Here is a 24,240-nt window from a genome sequence, read left to right as displayed (position 1 = left end):
GAGCAAAAATTACATTATTTTCCCCCAACGGTGTTTGTATCGTTTTTGGTATCAATAACGCATAGGAATTTACAAAAGATGACAAATGACTCCAAGCGGCTAAAGAAAAAGGGATGGACCAGGAAACAGAAATAATTATTGCTGTATAAATGTGATTACAATCACATTGAATTGCAAACAAAATGTTGCACAACGAAATGTGCTGTTAGAAGACAAAGCAAAATTACAATGGAATGAAGGAGCGTGTTGGTTGAATTTGTATGAGTCTGTACATATATATATATATATATATATATATATATATATATATATATATATATATATATATATATATATATATATATATATACAAGAAACTGTAAAAATCACATTGAATTTTAAACAAAACTGTGACTTAAAACTATAGAATAGCACGATAATTATGCTATTGAGTAACTTGGGTGTTTCAGAAATTACAATGGAATACGGATCATGTTAACATCTGTAAGGGACAAAAAGCAAGAAGGAATTAAATTCACGCCAGAATTTCTTAATTCAATTGATATTGCTAGTTTGCCACCCTATGGCTTGAAACTAAAGAATAAAACAATAACACTGGTAATCTGTAATTTAGATATTTCAGAAGCCATAGGCTTTGGGACATTCTTGGCTACTACTAAATTATGTAACAACGTAATTAAAGCAAAATTATAACGACTGGGGAAAAAGCTGAGAAAGATGTTTTTTTGGTATCTTTGGTGTCAAGCGAAATTGAATATGATTTTAAATGAATCCGAACAACCAAAGTAAATGGCAGGAGAAAATATTTGAGGTAATAATGCAAGAAAATAAAGCGCAACGAGATCTGCGGCTAGAAGACATGTGACAACAAGCATCACAACGAATCCCAAATGAAAATAATGGACATAGAGATCTACGGTTAGAAGATAAGCAGCAGTTTTGATCATATCGACTCGCAAACGAAATCTAAGGTTAGAAGAGAAGTAATAATGAGAATCACAACAAGTCCCAGGAGAAAACAGGTCAGAGGCAACAAAGAGCCATAAAGCTTCAATATCTTTTATTTATTTATTTATCATTATTCCCAGAGGTAGTTCATGTGAAAGGGGTCGTCGTCTAAACTTTGGAGGGGACCCATTCGATTAGAAATCAGAAGTTCTAGTGCTCTTTTTAAGATTCCAAAGTGATTAAAGGGCAACTAACCCCCTACACCTTTTTTCCCGAAATGCATCCAACCAAAACTTTGAGATATCCATTTTGTTTAAAATGATCCGAAGTTCAAATAGCTACAGGCTACTCTGGGGTTGACAAATTACCCCACAGCCCGGGAGCAAGGGTTGTAAGTTATTCAAATTGCCTATTGTTAACACCAATGGTTTCTATAGAAGGGGTGGCCATGTAAACTTCGGAGGGGGGATGATTTGACTGGAGATCCAAAGTTCTAATTGGTTTAGCGTCTAATTGAGGACGAAGTTGCGGATACCCCATAAGCAATAACTGCTCCTGTTGTTTTTGGAACGCTTGAACAGCAGCTAATTGATCTAATGGAAGAGTTAACGTGCTTGGAGACAGGAGAGCCTTGGGAGGTGTTGTGCTGAGAAGGGCAAGACCCCCTGTTAACACCAAGTGCATATCATCGCCGGAACACTGAAAGGCTGCAACGTAGCGCTGTTTCTTCCCAAAAAAGATGTAGCGATGATGGCGTTGTTGTGCAGCAGCGAAAGCACTTTGCTCGCCGTCCATTTGGATAAAAGCCTCACCAGATGGTTGACCCTGTAATATTATGAAAGTTAAGAATTAGTAAAAAAAAAAAAAACAATAATCTAAAACAATTCAAACTTCTTTCTGTAAGCTAACTGTTCCTAACGATAACCAGTAGTAGTTTAAAGTATACTTGATTTATTTTTCAATCTAAAATAATTTAATTTAATTTGTATTTATTGGGAGTTGTCTGTGGTATCACACATTTTTATTGACAAGGTCACCGACAAAGGGCCGTAAAATTTCACTATTTTTAAAGTCATACTTCAGAATAAAACTACTGCTTTCGATGAAGACTAGCCGCTGGGAGAATTCACTAAGGGGTCATGTGTCTTGTGCGAAAGATAGGCTGGCTATTTCACAGAAAAGGAAGCGTATTCTCGAGAATTTGTTTTATATTTCATAAAATACACCCTTAATTCACTTTACCAAAGTCACCAAACAGTATATTAAACGAGCTAGAATGTAACTCGACAAATCATACTGAAAACATTCTCTCAACCGAGAAAACCTCTCAAACTTAAAAATCCGCCAGAAAACGCTCAAAATGAGCGTTAATCAAGAAAGAATTCCTAGTTTGATAGCACAGTTTATATAATTAGCAGTATGATCTTTCCCTATCTCATCCATTATAAAAACCTGGACCGGGGTGCGAGTGCTCCAGAGAACGTATAAACATAAGCGGCATTATATCTTTTCACGGGTAGACAAAGAATAATCACCTACGGAACAATTACTGACAAAACCACTTGGCCGGCTCACCAATAAGTGGACAATAAGTGCACAAATAAGTGGGAGGAGCTTTTTGTTCGCACAGAGAATGAAGAGCCAGAAATCATCTGCGGTAAACTTACTGGATAATTATATAAACTGTGCTTGATAGCTAGCGGAAAACACGGCCGTATTGCATAAATACGACAATTCTTAGCGCGAAAAACGCTATGTTTGTCCAGCCCCTTAAAGTGGTCTCGCATCGTAGTTGCGAAACGTTAGTAAATGAATTTAAGATCTACCATTGGTCAGTTAAAAACATCTACCAATTAGAAACCAGTTTACATTCTTACGAATCCTATGTAAACCAGTGTGATAAGTGCCAATATGAAATTAGTAGCCGTAGTCCCCATAAGCCACAGCACCCGGGACAACTGCCTCGGTTGCCCCCTCCCCCTAGGAATGGATCTGTATGTGAGTAGGAGCCTCGTAAAGCGAATACAGGAGGGACAAGGCCTATGCTGTGGCTTTAAATCATTCATTTCTGTCGACATAGCCCTTGCGTTTCTCAATACAATAAAGTGGCCTGAATCTGAAAATCTAGGAGTTTCCCAGTGACTGGTATGGAAATTAGCAATTTATATTCTCCTCGTCATCAGGTTTCTAAACAAACAGAAAAAGAAACATGCTAAAACATGTTTCTCTCTATGTGCTACCAGCCAAACTCTCGTATAAGGAAAATTTGTCTCGGAATTACATTTTTAAATGCAATTTGAACTTTTTTATATTCATAAAATAGGTAAAAATAATAAATAATTCTGAAAAGCCGTTGAGGTACTCATAGCTTCATCAGGTGATTGTATAAGTCACCTTAACCCTTCAGTAAGTATAAATTACAAGGGTAATCTTGAAAGAAAAATGAAAATCAATTTTTATATTCTGGGCAGTGACGTGCGCAGGAGGAACCTGTGGGCCAATCCCCCCCCCCCAAAAAAAAACAAAATTATCCTCTATTTTTGGGCACTTCTTATTTGTATTATCAAGAATTTTTTTAGTTATGATAATAAGCTTCCTGAGTCAGCTTCAGCTGAAAATTCTTTCTCAAGAGACAGTTTCTTAAAAATGAGTTTTTTTTTACTTTCGGGTAACTATAATCCAAGGTTTACTAGGTTTTAGCTGTTGCTACAGTCATGATCAGCCTATGGAATTTCCTGGAGATATTGAGTGGACGGATTTTCATCTCCGTAAAAAGAATGGATTTTGTTTTTGATACAGCTTTTGAGGATCGCTATTCATATCTTAGAAAAGAAACGTCTTTTCCAGTTCAAAAATCAGAATACGGCCCCAAATAATGCTGTACTAGGCTATTTTCATATTTTTTTTCTTTCTGGGTAGAATGTAAATAATGTAAGCATAGACCTTGAGAAGAACAATATAATGCCCACATGGCCAACGAAAATACCATTGTGATTCAGGAAAAATCGTGCTCATGGGAAATATAAACCTTGTCGAATCCCTTAGAGCAACCCAAAGTTCGTCTAGTAATATAACGTTTATGCCTCCGTTGAAACAAAAAAACTGATATTTCAACTTTTTCCTCGTGTTGGGTAAGTTCTGTCCCACCTCCTTGGCTAATTGTAATTTGGCCCCTTATCAACACAGATCCACCCAAAGAGAAATTTTAAAGAAAACAATATCAAAATAAATAAAAAATTGTAGCTGAACCCACAGGAATACTCATACCTGAAACCCGCAACTTTCCAAGATTTTTATTATTATTATTATTACAAAGTTTTGAAATAGAGGGTGGTACAAAATTTGTGTCATTGGTGCCACTTAAAACCGTTAAAATAAAGAAGCAGAAATACGTAGAAATACGTATATATTTAGCAGCACAACACCTTCTTAAGCCGTTTGGTGCAATTTATGTATAATTGTATAATTTTTATATATGATTTTATATATAAATATATATAATTTATAGATATATTTATAAATATATTTTATAAATATATATTATACAATTTATAAATATATGTATAATTTGGCACAGCTACCAAAGACTGCATAGCTGCACATGGAGGTCTTTTCATTAAAAATTAAACTCCTGTTTTTCTCTTTTTTTTTCTTTTTTTTTTTGTAATATTTAGAATTGTATTTTATTCCTCGAGCTTTGTTGGTAGATCGTATTTTGTATTGCTATGACCCGCAGGCTTCTTGCAATAAATCTTATCTTACTGTTGGGTAAGTTTTCACTTAACGGATTCAAACAATCAGATTTCATTTTCACCGTCCTTGGTAGTTCAAGCTCCTCCCCTGAAATCTACTTCACAGTTGCCTTTTAAACTGAAAATCTTTATAATTTCATCATTACGCTGCAGTTAAGACTTGGACCAATCATATCACATTTTTAAACTACAATGAACACCAAAATAAAAACATTGTTTACCCCAAGGCGCATCATACCTGAAAACCGCGATTTTCCAAGATTTTTCTTTGGTTGTTTTAAAATTATGAAGTCTCTAGGGCGTACCAAATTTTTGTCAGTGAAGCCACGTTAAACCGTTAAAATAATAGCCAAAATGATTAGTTGTTTCTTTGTGCCATTCTTAAGCTTTTATGCCATTTTAAGTATAATCTGGCGCAACTAACAAAACTGCATAGCAGCATATTTCGCGTTGAAAATTTTACTTTCACTGTCCTTGGTACTTTACGCTCCTTCTCTGAAATCTATTGAAAAAATCGCCTTTACAGAAAACCAACAGAGAAAAAACTCAATGAAAAAAAAAAAGAAAAACTGAAAAACGAGACTGAGGACAGTTGAGAGAAAAGACGAAAAATGTAAAACAACGCGGATATTCCGCCTGTATCAGAACAAGTCGTTGTTTCTTCTTTTTTTTTTCATTGTGTTTTTTCTCTGTTGGTTTTTTTGTCACGGCTGGCCAGTTCGGCTTAAGATCTTTTAAAATCACCTTTTCATTTGAAAACTGGTTTTAACAATTTCATCATTACACTGCATTTAAAAATTAGACCAATAACACTGCATTGGCAAGAAAGAAGAAAAAAAAAAAAAATCAAATATGAGCTTGTAATACAATAGTCTCAGAGATAATAAATAGCCCAAGTTCGTCGTCATTATGCAACAGTTTTCCTATGTTGGTTTTGATTCTTGTACTTGAACTTCGATCTCTTCACAAGGAAATAGGGACTGGGAAATTCAGACAGTGGTGTGTTGACTTTGAACAAGTTTTGAAAAAGGTGTGGCAAATTGAACTTATAGTGGACACACATTCATACAGGGTGTTGTGCCTTTGATTTAAATACTGTTCAAATTTCTAGAAGGCAATCAAAAAGTTCGTGGTAACAAACTGTAAGTAAGGATCGACCCAGCTCACTAGTAACCGGAACAGAAACTCTAAATTTTTATTCCAATAGATACATCAAAAGAATCGGATAGTTATGCTGATTTCAAATATACAAGTTTCATCAAGTTTAGTATTACCCATCAAAAGTTACGAGCCAGGAAATATTTGCCTTATTTCCGAAAAAGGAGGAAACTCCCCCTAAAAGTAATAGAATCTTCAGCGTATCAGATTCAGCGCATCAGAGAAACCTTATGTAGAGGTTTCAAGCTTCTTTCTACAAAAATGTGGAATTTTGTATTTTTTTTGCCAGAAAAAAGATCACAAATGCGTGTGTTTTTTTTTCTTCCCAGGAGTGGTCGTATCAACCCAGTGGTCCTAGAATATGGGGACAGAGCTCATTCGAACGGAAATTAAAAGTTCTATTGCCCTTTTAAAGTGACAAAAAAATTGGAGGGCAACTAGGCTGCTCCCACGCTCATTTTCCCCAAAGTCACCCGATCAAAGTTTTGAGATAGCCATTTTGTTCAGTATAGTCGAAAAATCTAATAGCTATGTCTATGAGGATGACTTAATCTACAACAGTCCCCGGGGGAAGGGCTGCAAGTTGTGATCTAAGGGCTGCAAGGTATTGACTAGGGGGCAAGCCCCATCATATAAGTAATAATGTCTGTTCGTTTTAAGTTTAATGTTGCTCCTTACTTTCAGTTGAAAAAAACTTGTTTTTTATTTAATTTTTTTTTTTAAATAATGCTGGGAAATCCGGCGCCCCCTTCATAGAAATTTCCCTTCCCCCATGAAAATTTCCTCCTTGGAAAGATCCTCCTACATCTGAGAAACTGGGAGTTGGTTTTTAGCTTTCTCTCGTTTATTCTAATTTCTTATCCAAGCTATATAAGTTATGGCAAGACCGCCCAATCAATGCTAAATAGTTTGGCCGCACAACCTAAAAACGTTTATAATCGATGAGAGAGCGTGATCCTTTAAGGTATCGAATCCCCTTAAGTCAAGAAGGATATATTCTGCCTACCTGTCCTCTTCTGAGGCCTACTCAGAAGATACAAAACACATAAGGGTTTTTTTATGCTCCAATTAAGCAAGTAATCAGTTTAGCTCTTTCAACCTTTATTGCAACCTCCGGCCGCTTCACACAAGTCCTGTATGTTTTTTTGTAACTTTGTCAAAAATTTTAAGAATCCAGTTTTTTCTAGATCTTTACCAGAGAGCAACCAAAGATTTTTTGTTGATGGATTCTCAGGCAAGGCAGTGAGTCACCCGGGTATGCGACCCAACGTTTTCCTTTTCTTTCACAAGACAAGATTAGCTGCTTGCCGATGAAAACAGTTGGCAATGCAAATTTTTTTCCACTCATATTTATTGCCGGGTTAAGACTTCTGACAAATTCATTTCAAGTAATAAGATACCTCCTTCAAGTTTGGAATTTCTGCACTGTAGACAAACTCGCCATAAAAGTAATAAAAATGGCAAAGTTGCAGTTTCTTTCATAGAACCGGACAACGCCAGCCTGTACAGAATTGCTTAAAAGGCAAATTATAGGGCCACTCATCTTATATGCATAATATTAGAGCAAAAACCCGAGATGATCAAGCATAGTAAAATCAAAAGTCAACAAGCCATGTATAGATAATTGAATTTATCCTGTCAAAGGGGTTAACGCCTGCTATATGTGCTTTTGACCAAAGTGCGTTATATTATTTCCTACCAAGCACCTAGCAGTATCCCCCTAGAACAAGCTCTTACAGTCACTGTACAACAATAAGGATGAACAGCTGAAATTAATAGAATCAGCAAGAGCCCACGAGGTTGCAATTGGAGTACCAAGGACATCAAAAAGAAATGTTTGTTGGACCCTGGACCCATTTTGGCTATATTCCTACCTGAAAACAGTAATTTTATAAGACTGTTCTTTTGGCTGTTACAAATTAGGTGGATTTTGAGCAGAATCACATTTTCGTGAGCGTTGCAACAATGAACCGTTAAAATGAATAAGCGAAATTAACTAGTTGAATTCGACAACGTTTTACGTCTGTAGAAATCTTTTGATTCCCGAAGACAGCTACATCTTTAAAAGAAAGCCACACCTTCTAATGCTGTTTGCCCCATTTGTTTAGGTTTACTTTTACCATACCAAAACTACTATATTGTTTAGAGTTTTCAGTAAAGCGCTAGGTTTCTGTATTCCTACAAACATAGGGAAATGTCATCATTTGATTTATTTGCACTAGTTGTGCTGATATATGTTAGATAGGCTGGGAAGTAATAATTTTTGTTTGTTTTAAGTTTCAACTTCGCTCTTTACTTCCCTCGGAAAAACCTCTTTTTTAAAATTTATTTTCAGAAGAAAGCCATGCCTTCTTATGCTGTTTGATGCCGTATATTTTTGCTTACTTTTCACTGATTTTTACTCACATTTCTTCTTTTTTTGGCCCCCGTTAATCCTTAACACGGCATATCTGAAAATAGAGGTTTTTTTTTACCTGATATTGATTTCCCAGTTTTGCTTGGTTTTGAAGATATATATCGTTGTAAGTTAAGATTTGGTCAATTGAAACAATCAGATATCATTTTCACTGCCCTTTGTACTTCAACGATTGTTGATGGAAAATAGTACCATCCCTTCACCGAGATTGGTCTGAAGGATGCTACCCCCTTAGGGGAAAACGAATGCACTTCATTTACGCTTGCTTCTAATCCCTCATAGAAAAGAAATCTATGAAATTCAATTTCAAGACCAAACAGTATGAGTAACTTATAAGAGTGGGAACTGGCACTAGTGTCGAGAAAAAACTAATGCCATCTAGCGTTTGGCGATAGTTGTCATTTTTGTCAGTATAATAATAATTAATTTAATTAGTTTATAAGTTTATTAATCCACATTCACAAACAAATAAATAAATTAAACAATGTTATGTAAATGTTTTTAGTAGTAATTAACGATTATTGAACTATAAATTTTGACGTCTCAGAGCTTTGTTTCCGCGGCGCAATTAGATCTTGCTTAAGAGGTACGAATTCTTATAGGTTAGCAGGGGTTAGAAACTCATTCTAAGCTGTGGCGATGACAACTTTTGATGATTGCAGGGATGAAAAAGCGTGGCCTCTTTTTCTCGGGCTATCTGGAGATCAGATTCCTTTGGGAGCATTTACCTTGGAGACTGGCGAACTAATTACCTATTATCGGACTAGACTCAGACATATAAGAGAAACAAACGCATATAAAAAGACAATAGATTTATTGAACTTACATGCTTAGTTGTACAGAAACGGGTTACTTCAATGACAATAATGGTGACCGAGATTATTTGCGGTACTAATCGTTTGAGGTCTGACTTCATATTAAAATTAAAAAACACATTTACCCCACTCCCAAACGCAGTTCTTTCGTCCTGCGCTCTAGGGACTGCCTGCCATTGGCTCACGTGCCCCAAGGACGTGAATCCTCGTCCAATAATCTCTTAAAGATTTTTCAGATGATTCAGGAGTTCACACAGTTTTTTGCTTTTTAAACTTCCTTGGAAGTGTTATGCATTGCATTTTTTTTGCTACAATTATCTTAGCAAAATTCGAACGACTAGCGCCGTTGTCTGACTGAAGCTAGAAATGCAATTTCTCTTTTTGCTGATTAAGGACTTTTCATTTTTGCCATTAGATTTAGCTTAATTATAAGAAATTGGAATTATCTTTAGAAAGGAACTTTATTTTGGTATTTCAAATACATCACATCTTACTCATGGTACATATCACCCTTCCCATGAAATAATGACGTCCCATCATTAGTTACTGCCCATTAGGAGTTTTAAAATTTTTCATTTATTTTTATTATTTTATTCTACATCCCTATCTAAAATTCATCTCCCAGACTCAGAGTATTTTTGGTTCTAGGTTAGCTACTATACTAAAGATTTTTTTTTTTTTTTTCTATATCTAAAACTGATTACTTTTAAATTTCCAATAAGGTTGGGACTATTATACTCTTACATTTTACATTATTATTTTTATTGTGATGTATATATTACGTAATAAATACAACATAAGCAACGTTAAATGAATAGCACAATAATCTTAAAACTCATTATAATTGTGGTACATACATGAATGATTTATAATATGCAATATTTGGTTCATCATATTCACAGATGACATTAAAACACTTCCACTTTTGGAATTTTTGAATTGTCAAAGCTATTGTGAAGTAACACCTTTAGTTTCACATCTATGCGTCACCTTTCGTGTCCTTAGTGTACTACGCCCTCCCATTGTAACTTATGTTCCTTCAGTCGTTTTGTCGTGTCGAAAATTTCGAAGCGCTGACGTTATGGTTTCTTCATGAAACGGTTTGAGTCTAGTTGTCTTCACACGGTAAATTTTCCCTAATAGTCAACTGAGAAATGACCGTTAAATACCGTTCAAATGGTCAACTGAGAAATGATTCTTCCCACTACAGGTGTTGGTGTTTTTTCTTCTCAGCATATCATTTTTAGGATTTTGGGGCACATAGAGAATGTATTCTCGCGTAAAATTTTTCATTTGTGCCTTTAGAAACGGGTTGTTGTAATATTATAGTGACTCTCTTGATATATTGTCTTTAAATTCAACTTCGAACTTCCTCAGCTATTATCTAACTTCAAATATCATTAAGTATCGTTTATCTTGTAGTGCTCGATGGTGTTCTCAGATTTAAAGTTCAAATTTTCTTTAATTTCTGTTTCAAATATCTTCAAATGTCTTTAAGTGTCATTTAACTTCAAATATCGTCTATCGTGTGCTGGTCGATGGAGTTCTCAGAATTAAACTTCAAATTGTCTTTAATTTCGTCTTCAAATATCTTCAAATGTCTTTAAGTATCTTTTAAATTCAAATATCGTTTATCATGTGCTGATCGATGGAGTTCTCAGAATTAAACTTCAAATTGTCTTTAATTTCGTCTTCGAATATCTTCAAATGTCTTTAAGTATCTTTTAACTTAAAATATTGTTTACCTTGTACTGATCGATGGGGTTCTCAGAATTAAACTTCAAATTGTCTTTAATTTCGTCTTCAAATATCTTCAAATTTGAATATTATTTAACTTCAAATATCGTCAAATATTGTTGTCTTGTACTGATCGATAGGGTTCTCGGCAGTTAAGTGGTTATATATTTCTTTAAAGCACTTGATACTGAGGTTAAAATATAGTGTGACCTGATACATAATTTGGTTCATGGTCGATGAAACGACGATCGAAGTTAACTGTTGTTTTCGTAGACGGAGTTGGGATGAAACTTCCTTGGGGTTATGGTGGATACTTTTCATTGTTTGAGATATTATCAAATATATGTTACTGGGTCGTATCTGTACTGGGCAGCTTATTGTAATACTCAATGACCAAAGTGTCCGTTTACTTACCTGTAATAAAAATAGCGAGGCAGAATCACACGTTCTTTAAAGTAAACACTCATAGTACAAATAAGTCACGTATTAATTGGGTATATTAATTTCTAAGCTATGAGACATAGTTAAATAAATACACTAATATTTTTATTAACAGTTAAAATCTAAAACCGAAATGTCTTAAAATTTGTTTTTATAACTAAAATATCGATATTAAAAACACATAATTTACCCTACATTATTAGGTTTGAGTTCTAATTTTACGATATTTTTTTTTTCATGCTTGCATTGTTCACGCAAGACCGTGCTGTATAAGCAACGCATTTTGCAGTGTCATAACCACACGGTTTTACGCAAACGATACTACAATGGGGGAACGAGACATACAAGGACTAGTGGAGAACTCTATACCCACTAGTTTTCTGATGTCTTCCCTATTTCTTGGCTTAGACGTTCTTATGGGGCTCCGGGTTTAACGGCAGAAATGCAGAGGTTCTTAGTCTCAGGATTTTTCCGTAATTGCAAGTCAACATTGGTGCCTCATATTCGCTTTTCGAATAAGGTCATTAGATGCAGGATTTCCAAGCTTGCCTGCGTAGATTTCAGTTGATGCTTGGCAAAGAATATAAGTGTAATGAAGAACTGACATCAATATCTTTTTAGAAGGCTATTGTTTGAGCAAATCCTTCAGCACTAAATAAATAAATATTATATTAAAGTCTTATTAGAATCCGTTAAGCGAGAAACACCTTCACATTAATAGGGAATTCCTTGTGGGTTATACTTAGTCGCCATTGGACATTCACAGGGTTTCAATCCATATATCTTAACTGATTAAATGGTTTTAAAATTTTACATATTATTATTGAGATATAATTTCACATCCGCCGTGAAATTCTACATATAAACATACCAACAGGCTGTTTGGTTATAGTTACCAATAGTTGTCTATTAGTACATATATTACTCGAGTAAGAAACACATGAATGAGCAATGTGTAGGCCTAAAATAATTATAATCTGCACTAAGATAAAATATTTCATATAATTAGACGCTTCTGTACTGGTAGTTTTTTTTTTGATTTTATAAAGCTGCCAGATATATGGGTATAGCCTACTGAATTGCATAGTTTAAAAATAAAACTTCTTTTCAAAATACCCGACACTCCGAACTTGTTGTGTTTGCTTCGGCTAATTAAAAACAAATTCGCTTTATCAAAGTATACTGAAAACTGGCGGAAGTTTGTACGGGTATAATGGGGGTGAAGGAATATAGGCTTCAAGAGGAAATCTCTTTAGTATTCACTATATCAGAATTGGATAATTTAATGTACATGTTGCTCAGATAAATTTCGCATGACTAAAAAAGGGGGAAACAGGAAAAAATTTTTTAAACGTTTTTCGCTAAATGAAGCACAGTCTTTTCAAGTTAAACATAAACCTTAGTCTAACTGAAATAAATTATCAGGTTCTAAATAATTTATTGAGATAATTAAATTTTAATTAATAACTTATTGAGAAATTACATTTTAATAAATAATTAAAATAAACAATTGAGTACGAATTGATTATTAGAATAATTAAATAAGGATTTGACTGATATTTTAGGCAAGAAAAATGAACAAAACGGCAAGTAAAAAAAGGAAGATTAAACACTAAAAACCTAAAAATAGAGCAAAACATGATTCATATCAAGTTCTAGCTAAGAATAGTGTCGGATTATCAAATTTTTAAGTCAGGTTAGGCATATTTGATTTACTTTTGATTAAATTTTTTTTTTCAATCTTCACGTGGAAGGCAATTTCAGCAGGGATTCTACATCTTAGAAAACTCTTATGCTCGTTGTAGAGAGGAGATTTCGCCTCGACTTAAACCATATATAAAACCATTAGTAAAGATATCACCGTCATCACCTTGCAGTCTTCTTATTGGTAGAAATTAAACGATAAGTAAAAAATTTTTTTTTTTGTTTTTGATGACATCAATTTTTGTTTGGACCTGGGTCGAATTTTCATAGAAAATTCGAGGGGACCTGAGTCAGTATAGGTAAGGTATAACGTGACTGACTTGCGAAAATATGCCACAAAAATTAGAGCAAAATATTTGTCATGGATAAACCAATGAAACTAAAGAAAATTTTTGTTACCGAACTGTAGAACAGTGATCTCTCTGTTATTGTATGCGTCATAGGTATAAACCAATTAAATTAAAGCGCTTTTCTCTTTTTTTTTTCTTTTTTTTTTAGCCCCGGAGCTATAAGAAATGAAACTATCTGCTTCTCTTTAAAAGCATTATGGTTCAAAAACGAAAACTTAGCTCACTGAAGTTTCTATTAAAACTTTAATTATTGTTTTTACTTGCCCTAATTGGCGTAAAAATACTAATTTCTTATACTTGAAGGACTGAAAAATATCCCTTCCTACGATCGTTTAAAAAAAATTACAAAAAACAATCATGGGCCTTGAGTTCCTACCCAGGCTTCCCACAAGACGTGGTCCAACACCATTTGTCGTTCTCAGTCGACCACGAGCTTCCTACCTTTGGTTATTTTCTGTTCCAACCTTTCTATTATCCTTTGAAAGGGCATAGAAATAACACTAACAAAAATAAGACATCTAAAACTTAATCAAATCCTTACTTGGTTAACTCTAAATGCACACTGTTAAATTTATTATGGTGTTAAATTTATTATCTTTGAAATTTGTCTTTACGTTAATTAGGGATATTTCCATCTGTCAGGTTTTTTAACCGTTCTACCTGACTGTGTCGTTATTTTCTCCTCTGTTTGTTGTGGTTTTTTGTTTTTCGGTTTGTATATCGAAATAAGGTAAAACTTTTCGTATCTTTTTTTAAAATATTATTGCCCTTTTAATCTTTTTTTTTTCACGTGTGCGGCTGCTGAGGTCGGCCTTGATTTTCCTATTTATTTAGCTACTATTTGGTCTGATTCACCGTCAGACTATTCTGAATTGGTTTCCGACGACTCCGGATTAGGACTTTTAGGGGTGGCCCTTTTTGAGGTGTCACCTGCCCTTCCTTCGTAAATTTCTACTCCTCTGGAAGTAGAAGGTTTATTCCCTAAGTCCTCGTTTTGAGTTCTCAACTCGGGGGATTTGAAAGATTCTTGAGAGCTTTGGGAGGAATCAATAGTTTTTGCGGGGTTCCTCCATTGTTTGAAGGCCATGTCTTCAGGGGGATGGGGCATTTTTTGCACTAAGGTTTCCCTCCATGAAGTCCACTTTTTAGGTTTGATTTTGGACACAGTTATACCATGATGCTGACCTTGCTGGTCATCATTGGGAGTTTTAGTCTCGGGCAATGTACTGTGACTCTTTTTTATGGGGAAATTAATTAAATCCATAGCTTCTCGCAAGCTTGTTTTAATTAACACTTTGAGAGGAGTTTTCTTTACAGTAATACCGGGGGTTTCTACAGCTCTGTTTAATTCTTCCTGTAAGGACAGGGGCCTTTCTATTGGTGTTGTAGGGGAAACCATATCGTCTGGAAATCTTTTGGGGGGACATGGGGTCGAGATTCTATCGGGGAAGAATTGGGTTTTTGGAGATATTGTATAATCTAAATCTCCCGCGCTCGCCGATGAATAACTTTTTGGACTTTTTGGCGTTTTTATTTCAGGAAAAAATCCTGGTATTAGGGATTTTTTCTTAGGAACAACTAGATTTTCCATTGCTAAAAATTGTTCAAAGTTTTGTTCATCACTTTCATTTTCAAAATAATCTTGTTTGAAATTAAAGGGTTTTAGCTCTGCCAGTCTTGAACTAGGGGTCTCATTTTCCGAATCTGACGAATCAGTAGAAGAGGGATGTGACATCTACCTCTCTGGAAATTTTGCTCTTTTGAGTTTGCTAACGTGCGCCTTGTAAGTTTTTCCACGCTCGGGGTTTTCTATTTTAGCGGTCTGTACAGTGACATAGTTTTTTACTATTCTGTACTGTCCGGAATATTTGATGGAAAGTTTTTTTCCTTCCGTTTTCGACTAGGTCCTTCGGTAAAATAAGTCTCATACGTTTAAATCTATATTCACCTTAACTTTCGGGTTGTTTCTTAGGTCCTGGGTTATTTAGCATTTTTCCAGTTCGTTACTAACTATTTTGAATGTTTTACTCATACCGTTTTGGAATTAGCGTTTTTAGTCTTCTGAGCCGTTATAGAATTGCCGAGACTAGCAAATTTCAACATAAAGAACTATAAAATCTAGACCAAAAAGTAAATAAAATTGATTATCTCTGGTTGTTTCGGAATAAGCAGTGTTGATTACGTTAGTTAAATAAGGTAGGAATTTATCCCAGTCGCTCCTATTGTCTTTCGTATAAATACTTAGAACGTTCGAAAATATTTTATGTCTGTTTTCTATTTTGCCATTAGCTTGTGGATGGTACGGCGCTGTCACCATTTTCTCTGTATTAAGGAAACTCATTAAATCTTTTGTTACTTTTGCAACAAAATTGCTCCCGTTGTCGCTCAAAATTTTGTTAGGAATGCCGATTTGTAAAAATAATTTTGCTAATGCCTTACTTGTGGCATAAGCACCTTGATTTTTTAATGTTTTCCCTTTAAATGTTCAAATTCATAATCTAGGTCTTGAATTTTCATAATCCATCTAGCTAGAATGCCCGTGGGGTTTTTAAATGTGCGCAGGTACTGCAAGCTTTTATGGTCTGATTATAATATGAATTTTCTACCAATTAAATAATGCCTAAATTTGTCCAAGTGGTAGATAATAGATAATAATTCTAAGTTTGTGGCGAAATAACTGCTTTCGCCCTTTGATAAACTTTTACTTGAATAGCATATAACTTTTTCAATTTGTTTGGGTGTTCCCTGTAGAGGGTTAGGGTTTTCTACTGGGATTATTTGCGAAAGAAGTGCACCTATGTCTTTTGAACTAGAATCAGTGGTAACCACAAATTTTCCATATTTAAAGTCAGGGAGGGATAAAATTAGTTCGGAAATGAGTGTCTTCTTGATTTGGTCTAAGGCAAGTGTGAGACTACTGGGACCAGGTAACATTATGGAAGTTTCCTGTCGTTAATTCCATGAGGGGCTTTGCAATTTGGGAATAATTGCGTACAAATTTTCTAAAGTAGCCAGTAAGTCCTAAAATTCCCCTTAATTCTTTCATAGTTTTGGGGGGCTTGATGTTCTCAACACATTTTATTTTATCAGGGTCTGGGGATATCTGTCCCTGGGTCACTACTACTCCTAAAAATTTAAGTTTGGATTGAAATAAATTTACTTTCTCAGGCCGGCATTTTAAAGTGCCTTGCCTGAACTTCTCGAACACCTTAGCTAAAGTTGCCAAGTGTTGCTCAGTGTTTTCCCCCACGCATATAATATCATCAACAAAATGAATTATATTCTTTAATCCTCTCAACAGGTGCAATAGGGGTCTGCATAACGCGCTTGAACTTGTTTTAAGCCCAAATGGTACCCTTAAGTATTCATAAGATCCATATTCGGATGCTGAAAATGCAGTTTTATGGACATCCTTTTCGGATATTTTCACTTGGTGGTAGCCTTGTGTAAGGTCCAAATAAGTAAAAATTTTGTTTTTGCTTGAAATTGAGTCAAGAATTTCGTCTATTCTTGGTAGAGGAAATTTATCGCTAACTACTTGTTTGTTGAGAGCCCTATAATCTACAACGAGTCTAAGATCTCCATTCTTTTTTGGTACTAAGATCACTGGTGCGCTATATGGACTTATAATTGGGCGTATAATTTCGTTTCTTTCTAATTCGTGGATTTTATTTTTTAACCACTCTTTGTGCTTATATGGCACACGGTATGGCTGTTTTGCTACAGGATTACCATTCATTAAAATTTAATTCTCATAAAATTGAATCATCCCGAAATAATCTTAAGATGCAGAAAATAAATCCATAAAATTACATAATAATTAGCAAAATTTTTGATTAAGTTCCATATCCGTAATATGATCCATTTTAAATTTGTTTAAAAATTGCGATTTAGTCAAAGGATATTCGTTATTTGAAGTTTTAATACCGTTTACTAGGTTTCTTTTAGAATTTTCGCATTTATTTAAATCATTTTACGTTAAAACCTCGATTTGGACTAAACACGTCCCCTTTTTAATTGTAATTGTATCATTTTCATGGTTATTGGTTACCCAAATAAAACCTTCCCCTTTGTCATAAGATATAATCTGTTCCTCGCATGACAGATTTTCGGGTATTTCAGACGGTGTCGCAAAACATATTTCTGATTTGCTAATTATTGGCTCGATCATCTGTGATATTTGGATTTTTTGCATCGTGTTGTGAGGGATTTTTGTTTTCCTTATCGCACATCCGTAATCTTTCTCTTCATTTTCAGTGTTTATCAGATTCATACTGGCGCTATGCTGCGCCATTGCGGCATCTTGTGGCGTCACGTTGGGTTTTATTATGTTTTTCCACAATTCCACTATTTTCTTAATTTCATTTGATCTGTACTGTCGCATATCTCCTATTTTTATTTTCGCAGATTCAATACTGTTATTATTTAATTTTACTTCATTTCTGCTATCTCTCTCAGGATAATTGAATAAATTCTCAATTAAGCCATGTCTTTGCGAGACATGGGGCTCAAAATACTTCGACATTATACCACTAGAAATTTTGTTTACTGTTATGTTATCTTCGTAACCTCTGTTACGATTTCTTAAGGTAGAAATTTTTTCCCCCACCTTAGCTGGGTATACAAGCTTCTCATTGGCTACGTCTAATAGTATTCTATTAGACCTTAGAAAATTTGCCCCTATAATGGCTTCATATGGGAGATTATCACATATAATAAAATTTGTCATGAAGGTTCTGTTGTCTCTTTTTACGTTTAGGCAAATTGACCCTTTTGCATTTAATTTATGGCCTGTAATACTTGTTAAATTGGGATTATTAGGGTTCTTTTGTCGCCTAGTGTGCAGAGGCAACGTATTAAATACGCAAAAGTTTATGATATTTACAGTAGCTCCACTGTCAACTAATGCCGTAAAGTAAACGTTTTCTACACAAAAATCATTAAATATAGGTAACTTATTAATAATATCACTACAAGAAGGCACTAGAATTGTTCTGGACCTATTAAATATCCCTGGCACCCTCGGGGTCCAACTTATGTTTCTGAGGGGCCTGAAGCGTTTCCCTGAGAATTTATTTCATTTGTCGGTGCCTGTAATAGATATTCAGACGTACTAGGTTCCGTAGGCATATTTAAATGATTTACGTCTGCCTGTCTTCGCCATGTATTATTATGGTAACGTGGATGTCTCGTGTCAGTGCCGTTTGCTGGCGCTGTTTGCCAGTGCTGTTGGCTTGTAAAATTTTCATTTCTCATCGGCAAATTTTAATGATTTTTATATTGCATTCTCGCATTATATTGGCCTTGGCGAGTATTTTGGTTTTCAAACCGGTAATTAATTTGCCTGTTTGGGAAAGGGCTGTACAAATTTGGTTGGTACGCATTATAAGGTACTGATTGGCGCAATCCCCCCTGGCTATAGCCTATTGCACGACCGGTGCTAAAATTTGTTCTTCTGAACAAATGGTTACCGTAATTTTGCGTATTACCGACAGCATTTCTTGGTATGGGATTGGTGACGTAGTGGCACTCTCTTTCTATGTGGCCAACACTATTGCAGTTATAGCACCTTATTATTTTAGTGTTAATGGGCTGATAACGTACTGTTTTCTGCCTAGCAGGTTCTGGCGTTTTGTTTCTTTGTGCTACTGGGGAGTTATCCCTTAAAAAGAAATTGGGGGATGTCTGATCGCCCTTGAAGATAAGGTTTGCGTTTGAGTCGCCTAGGCTGTTTATTTTTGCATTACTATGATTAGCAACCATTTTATCAACTTCAATTAGTCGTTCTACCTCTTGGACTGCAAGATCCAGCGTCTGAATATTTTTGGATATTACTACTCTATATAGTTTTGGGGGTAGCCCTTGCAAAAAGGTATTTAGTATGATTTTTTCATACAGTTGCCCAGAACCACTTCCGTATTTTGATTCTACAGAAATGCGTATGTTATCCAGATATTCCCTTATATTTTGTGAAAAATCAAAGTTCACTACTCCATGTTTTAATTTATTTATTGAACTGTTTTCTATAAATCTCTCTTTGAATGCTTTTAATAAGTCATCAACCGTATTTATTGGCAAGTTGGCGTTATTTCCTATGGTATGCTCGACCTGTTTTAGAAAGGTTAAGGCCTGGCCTCTTAATCGTAGGAGCAGCATGTTTTTTAATGCTTCAACGTCTGTTTTTGTTAATTGTACAAACTGGGTTAATTGGATATTAAATTCGTCAATATCTGATTGACCATTGTATTCCGGGATAGATTTTGCAATTTCTATATTTTTTGCGACTAACTTTTGCACTATTAGTAATTCATTTAGATCGTCCATATTTTTTTTTTCTTTGCGTTTATATCAACTTAAAATTTTACTTAACCTATTTTGGGGTAGGCTATTATCTCTTATGAGATATAAGGGGTTCCTTGTCATAGGCTAGTGGTTATAGGCCTAATCAATTTTTTTTTATGTCTGTATCTTTCCAAAATTTAAATTTGAATTATAAAGTTTAAATAGCCTAACTAGTTCACAGTTTTCCTCCAATTTCCGACACGCGCCATTTGTTATGTAAAGTTTTTTTACTAGTAATTAAGGATTATTGAACTATATATTTTGACGTCTCAGAGCTTTGTTTCCACGGCGCAATTAAATCTTGCTTAAGAGATACGAATTCTTATAGGTTAGCAGGGGTTAGAAACTCTTTCTAAGCTGTGGCGATGACAACTTTTGGTGCTTTTAGGGATGAAAAAGTGTGGCCTCTTCTTCTCGGACTATCTGGAGATAAGATTCCTTTGGGAGCATTTACCTTGGAGACTGGCAAACTAATTACCTATTATCAGACTAGACTCAGGCATACAAGGGAAATAAACACATGTAAGAAGACACGATATTTAATGAACTTACATGCTTAGTTGTAGAACAACGGGTCACTTAAATGACAATAATGTTGACCGAGATTATTTGCGGTACGAATCATTTATGGTCTCAATTCAGATTCAATTTAAAAAACACATTTACCCCACTCCCAAACGCAGTTCTTTCGTCCTGCGTCCTAGGGACTGCCTGCCATTGGATCACGTGCCCCAAGGACGTGAATCCTCGTCCAATAGTCCCTTAAAGATATTTTAGATGATTCAGGAGTTCACACAGTTTTTTGTCTTTTACACTTCCTTGGAAATGTTATGCATTGCATTTTTTTTGCTACAATTATCTTAGTGAAATTCGAACGACTAGCGCCGTTGTCTGACTGAAGCTAGAAATGCAATTTCTCTTTTTGCTGATTAAGGACTTTTCATTTTTGCGACTAGATTTAGCTTAATTATAAGAAATCGGAATTATCTTTAGAAAGGAACTTTATTTTGGTATTTCAAATACATCACATCTTACTCATGGTACAACAACACTTTCGTGCTGGAGAAAACCTATGAAGGTTTGCGATCGCGCGGAAGCCCACGTAACTACTTACCTATTAACTCGACTATTTACTTAAATATCAACTATTTAATTAAAACTATTACAAATAAACAAAAAATAAATAAGCTATAACCTATATATATATATATATGAAAAACAACAAATAACCGAATTAACAATAATAATAGATAAATAAAATACAAAAGAAAAATGATAATAACAAATCCAGTCTCCATCACTCTTCAATACTCAATACTCAACTCCCCCTCCCCTTACCCACCCTGCCCTCCCAACCCTACCTTAGCCCCTGTCCACCCTTACCTTCCCAGCCCACCCATACCTCTCCAGCTCTTCTTCCTCCCTTACCCAACCTACCAGCCATAATAAAATTTAACAAATTAGGGTACTAATAAGTGTCTGATCTAAGTTCCAAAAAAAAACGATCACCAAGCTTGAAAATGCCAAGTGTTGCCATACGCTAGATGGCGTTGATTTGTTTTGTTTCAACACTAGCGTCAGTTTCTACTCTAATAAGTTGCCCATAATCTTTGTTCCAGACCGTAAAATCGAAAAGAGAAAGAGAATCTTACTTGAGCATTGAAAACCATATGCACTCCTTGATAAGCGATATTCTTTGAATGTTCTCCAAGGAAATCTAGAATGTGTTCAACCTGTGCCTCATATGGCAGTCCTCTGAGCCGTATACAATCTTTTCTTGTTCCAGATGTGATAGCTTGCTGTGGCAGAATTGGTACAGGTGGTAGATGTGTAATTAATGGTGTTTGTTGCTCATATGTCTTGGGATCCATTGACCGGTTGAGGACCTGAAATACAAAATGATAAGAGGAAGGTGTAACACATTTTTTTTTGTGGCGGGAGAATTGGAGGAGGATGAAGGAGGTAGTTTAAGTTGCGTGGTTTGTGGCGGGGGAATTGGAGGAGGATGAAGGAGGTGGTTTAAGTTGCGTGGTTTGTGGTATTTGTGGCGGGGTAATTGGAGGAGGATGAAGGAGGTGGTTTAAGTTACGTGGTTTGTGGCGGTTTGTGGTGTGGGAATTGGAGAAGGATGAAGGAGGTGGTTTAAGTTGCGTGGTTTGTGGCGAGGGAATTGGAGGAAGATGAAGGAGGTGGTTGAAGTTGCGTGGTTTGTGGCGGGGGAATTGGAGGAGGATGAAGGAGGTGGTTTAAGGCGACTCTATGGTTAATCAATTGGTTAATAAGTGAAATTTGGATTGAAACAAATTTTGGATGGAAGTACAATCTGTTTCTCAATGTATACTTGATTGCCCATTTGGACAGCATTGAGTCAGGCCTTTCGGGCCGCCCAGAAGAGTATTATGTTGTAATGTATGTCATAAATATTTTATTTTATGAAAAAAAAATAACGTCGTCAAGGAATTTGGGAGTTTAGATACTCCCTGAAATCGAGGTTTCAGGAGATGTTGACGCGTAGTTTCTTCCTTCCTCATGGAAATTATAGATGTTCTGGGGGAGGGGGGTCTTGCAATTACTTTGGTAAAATAAAATATTTTTGGGGGAGGGGGTTCAAAGTACTTTCTATAAATAAAACCTTTGAATTTCCAAACTGTGGTGTTTTTATTTTATTTTTTTGCCATGGAGGGGAGAAAAATGCCTTGAAAGTTAGCGTAGGCAAATCAAACAGTCCATCGCCAACTGGTTGCATTTAGTACATTCTACGAACATTCTCATATGAATTTTTACGAAATCACACGCTAGACTTTATTCTACAGAGCAGGGAAATCAAGAGGAGGGGGCAGCGCTTTAGTGCTGCCCCCTCCTCTTGATTTGCAAGAACTACGAATTTATGTTGACCACAAAATTTATGTTTGTTCTAGGTTTTAAAGTGGCTCTTCAATTTTAGTGTAAAAAAAATATAAAAAAAAACCTGACTTATTTTCCTTTTCAATTCCTGATCATCGAACGGTGAATAGGCAAATTATATAAAACTGGGGAAAGATAAGTAGCCTATAAAGCATGAAATATGCTTGTTGAGCATGCGTGGCTCAGCTGGCTATGAGACATATCAAGGCGCGTCGGCCATGGAGCCATTAAGTTTAAAAGTTATGAGATATTGCTTGAAATATATATGAAATAAGTCAAATAAAATTCGAATTAAACTATTAAAATATCGAAAAGTTAATTTTAAAATTTTTTTATCAACATCGAAATCAATTTAAAAATTCAAGGTGCAGTAATTACTAACTTAATAAAAAACAGTCCATCAACTGGACCAACTGTTGGTTGACCCCACAGACTTTAAAAAGTTGATGGAATAATATTTTGAATATTTCAGTCTTACAAGAAATAACTAAAGGCTTGAACATCATCGCACACTTTCCTGTATCTTTTTTTCTTTTAACATATCAAAGACATCAAAACAAAAACATTCTTTCCCCTGGCTCTTAACGAAAACTGTGACTTTCGGAGATTTTTCTTTTGTTTATTTGAAATTATGAAGTTTTTAGGGAAGTATTACATTTTTGTCCGTGTTGGCCCGCTAAACCGTGAAAATAAATGAGCAAAACTAACTACCAAAATTTGACGACACTAAAAAATTTAAATTGTAATTGTTCACCCGTGTTCTTTTTTTTCTTTCTTTTATTTGGTGCCCGTTAGGCCTACGACCAAAAACTGTTACAGGGCTCGTCTTCATTAAAAATTGACTATTTTTTTACTATTTTTTTGGATATAGCCTTTAAGTAGTATAGATATAACGATAAGTAACGGGCAGTCCCCCCCATATAGCTATAACGATAAGTAGCGGGCAGTCCTGACCGGATTCAACCACCATGAAAATTCGGGCTGACCTCTGTTCAAAGTGCGTGATGTTTCTGTTAAAAGTCATGCGTGTTTTCATGGATTGGTGATTCATTCACTCTGACATTTATATGAATATATGGATTATTTATTTTAATAGTTTTTTTATTGATGTAATTTTTTTGTACTCTAATGATGATATTTTTCTTTTCCATTTTTCTTTGTGTATGTGTAAGTTTTTGTGTGTGTGTAAGTTTTTGTGTATGTGTGTAAGTTTTTGTGTGTGTGTAAGTTTTTGTGTGTGTGTAAGTTTTTGTATGTGTGTAAGTTTTTGTGTGTGTGTAAGTTTGCATGTGTGTGTAAGTTTTTGTGTAAGTGTAAGCTTTTGTGTGTGTGTAAGTTTTTGTGTGTGTTTAAGTTTTTGTGTGTATTTAATTTTTTGTGTGTTTGTAAGTTTTGTGTGTGTGTAAGTTTCTGCGTGTGTGTAAGTTTTTGTGTGGGTGTAAGTTTTTGTGTGTGTTTGTAATTTTTTGTATGTGTGTGTAAGTTTTTGTGTGTGTGTAAGTTTTTGTGTATGTGTGTTAGTTTTTGTGTGTGTGAAAGTTTTTGTATGTGTGTGTAAGTTTGTTTGTGTTTGTAAGTTTTTGTGTTTGTTCAAGGATTTGTGCTTGTCTCATTGTTTGCGTATGTGTTTGTGTCTGTGTGTGTGTTTGTGGGTTTTTTTTATTTTATTCTTT

General features: G+C 35.1%; 1 protein-coding gene across 1 annotated transcript in view; it reads right to left on the bottom strand.

Annotated features, from left to right (window-relative positions):
- Positions 1-1,344: 1,344 nt before the first annotated feature.
- Positions 1,345-24,240, bottom strand: part of LOC148956629 (RNA-binding protein fusilli-like) — a 36,132-nt gene continuing 13,236 nt past the window's right edge. The window contains exons 2-3 of the mRNA XM_089091493.1: positions 21,316-21,549; positions 1,345-1,773 (exon numbers count right to left, since the gene is read on the bottom strand). Of these exons, the coding sequence (XP_088947619.1) occupies positions 1,345-1,773; positions 21,316-21,534 (648 nt within the window). The 5' untranslated portion in view covers positions 21,535-21,549. The remainder of the gene's footprint in view (positions 1,774-21,315; positions 21,550-24,240) is intronic.

The sequence above is a fragment of the Artemia sp. Qi Xiang Cuo genome, chromosome 1 (genome assembly GCF_049724085.1).
Source record: "Artemia sp. Qi Xiang Cuo chromosome 1, ASM4972408v1, whole genome shotgun sequence".
Taxonomy (NCBI): Eukaryota; Metazoa; Arthropoda; class Branchiopoda; order Anostraca; family Artemiidae; genus Artemia; species Artemia sp. Qi Xiang Cuo.
This window is presented reverse-complemented; position numbering and strand designations above follow the sequence as displayed.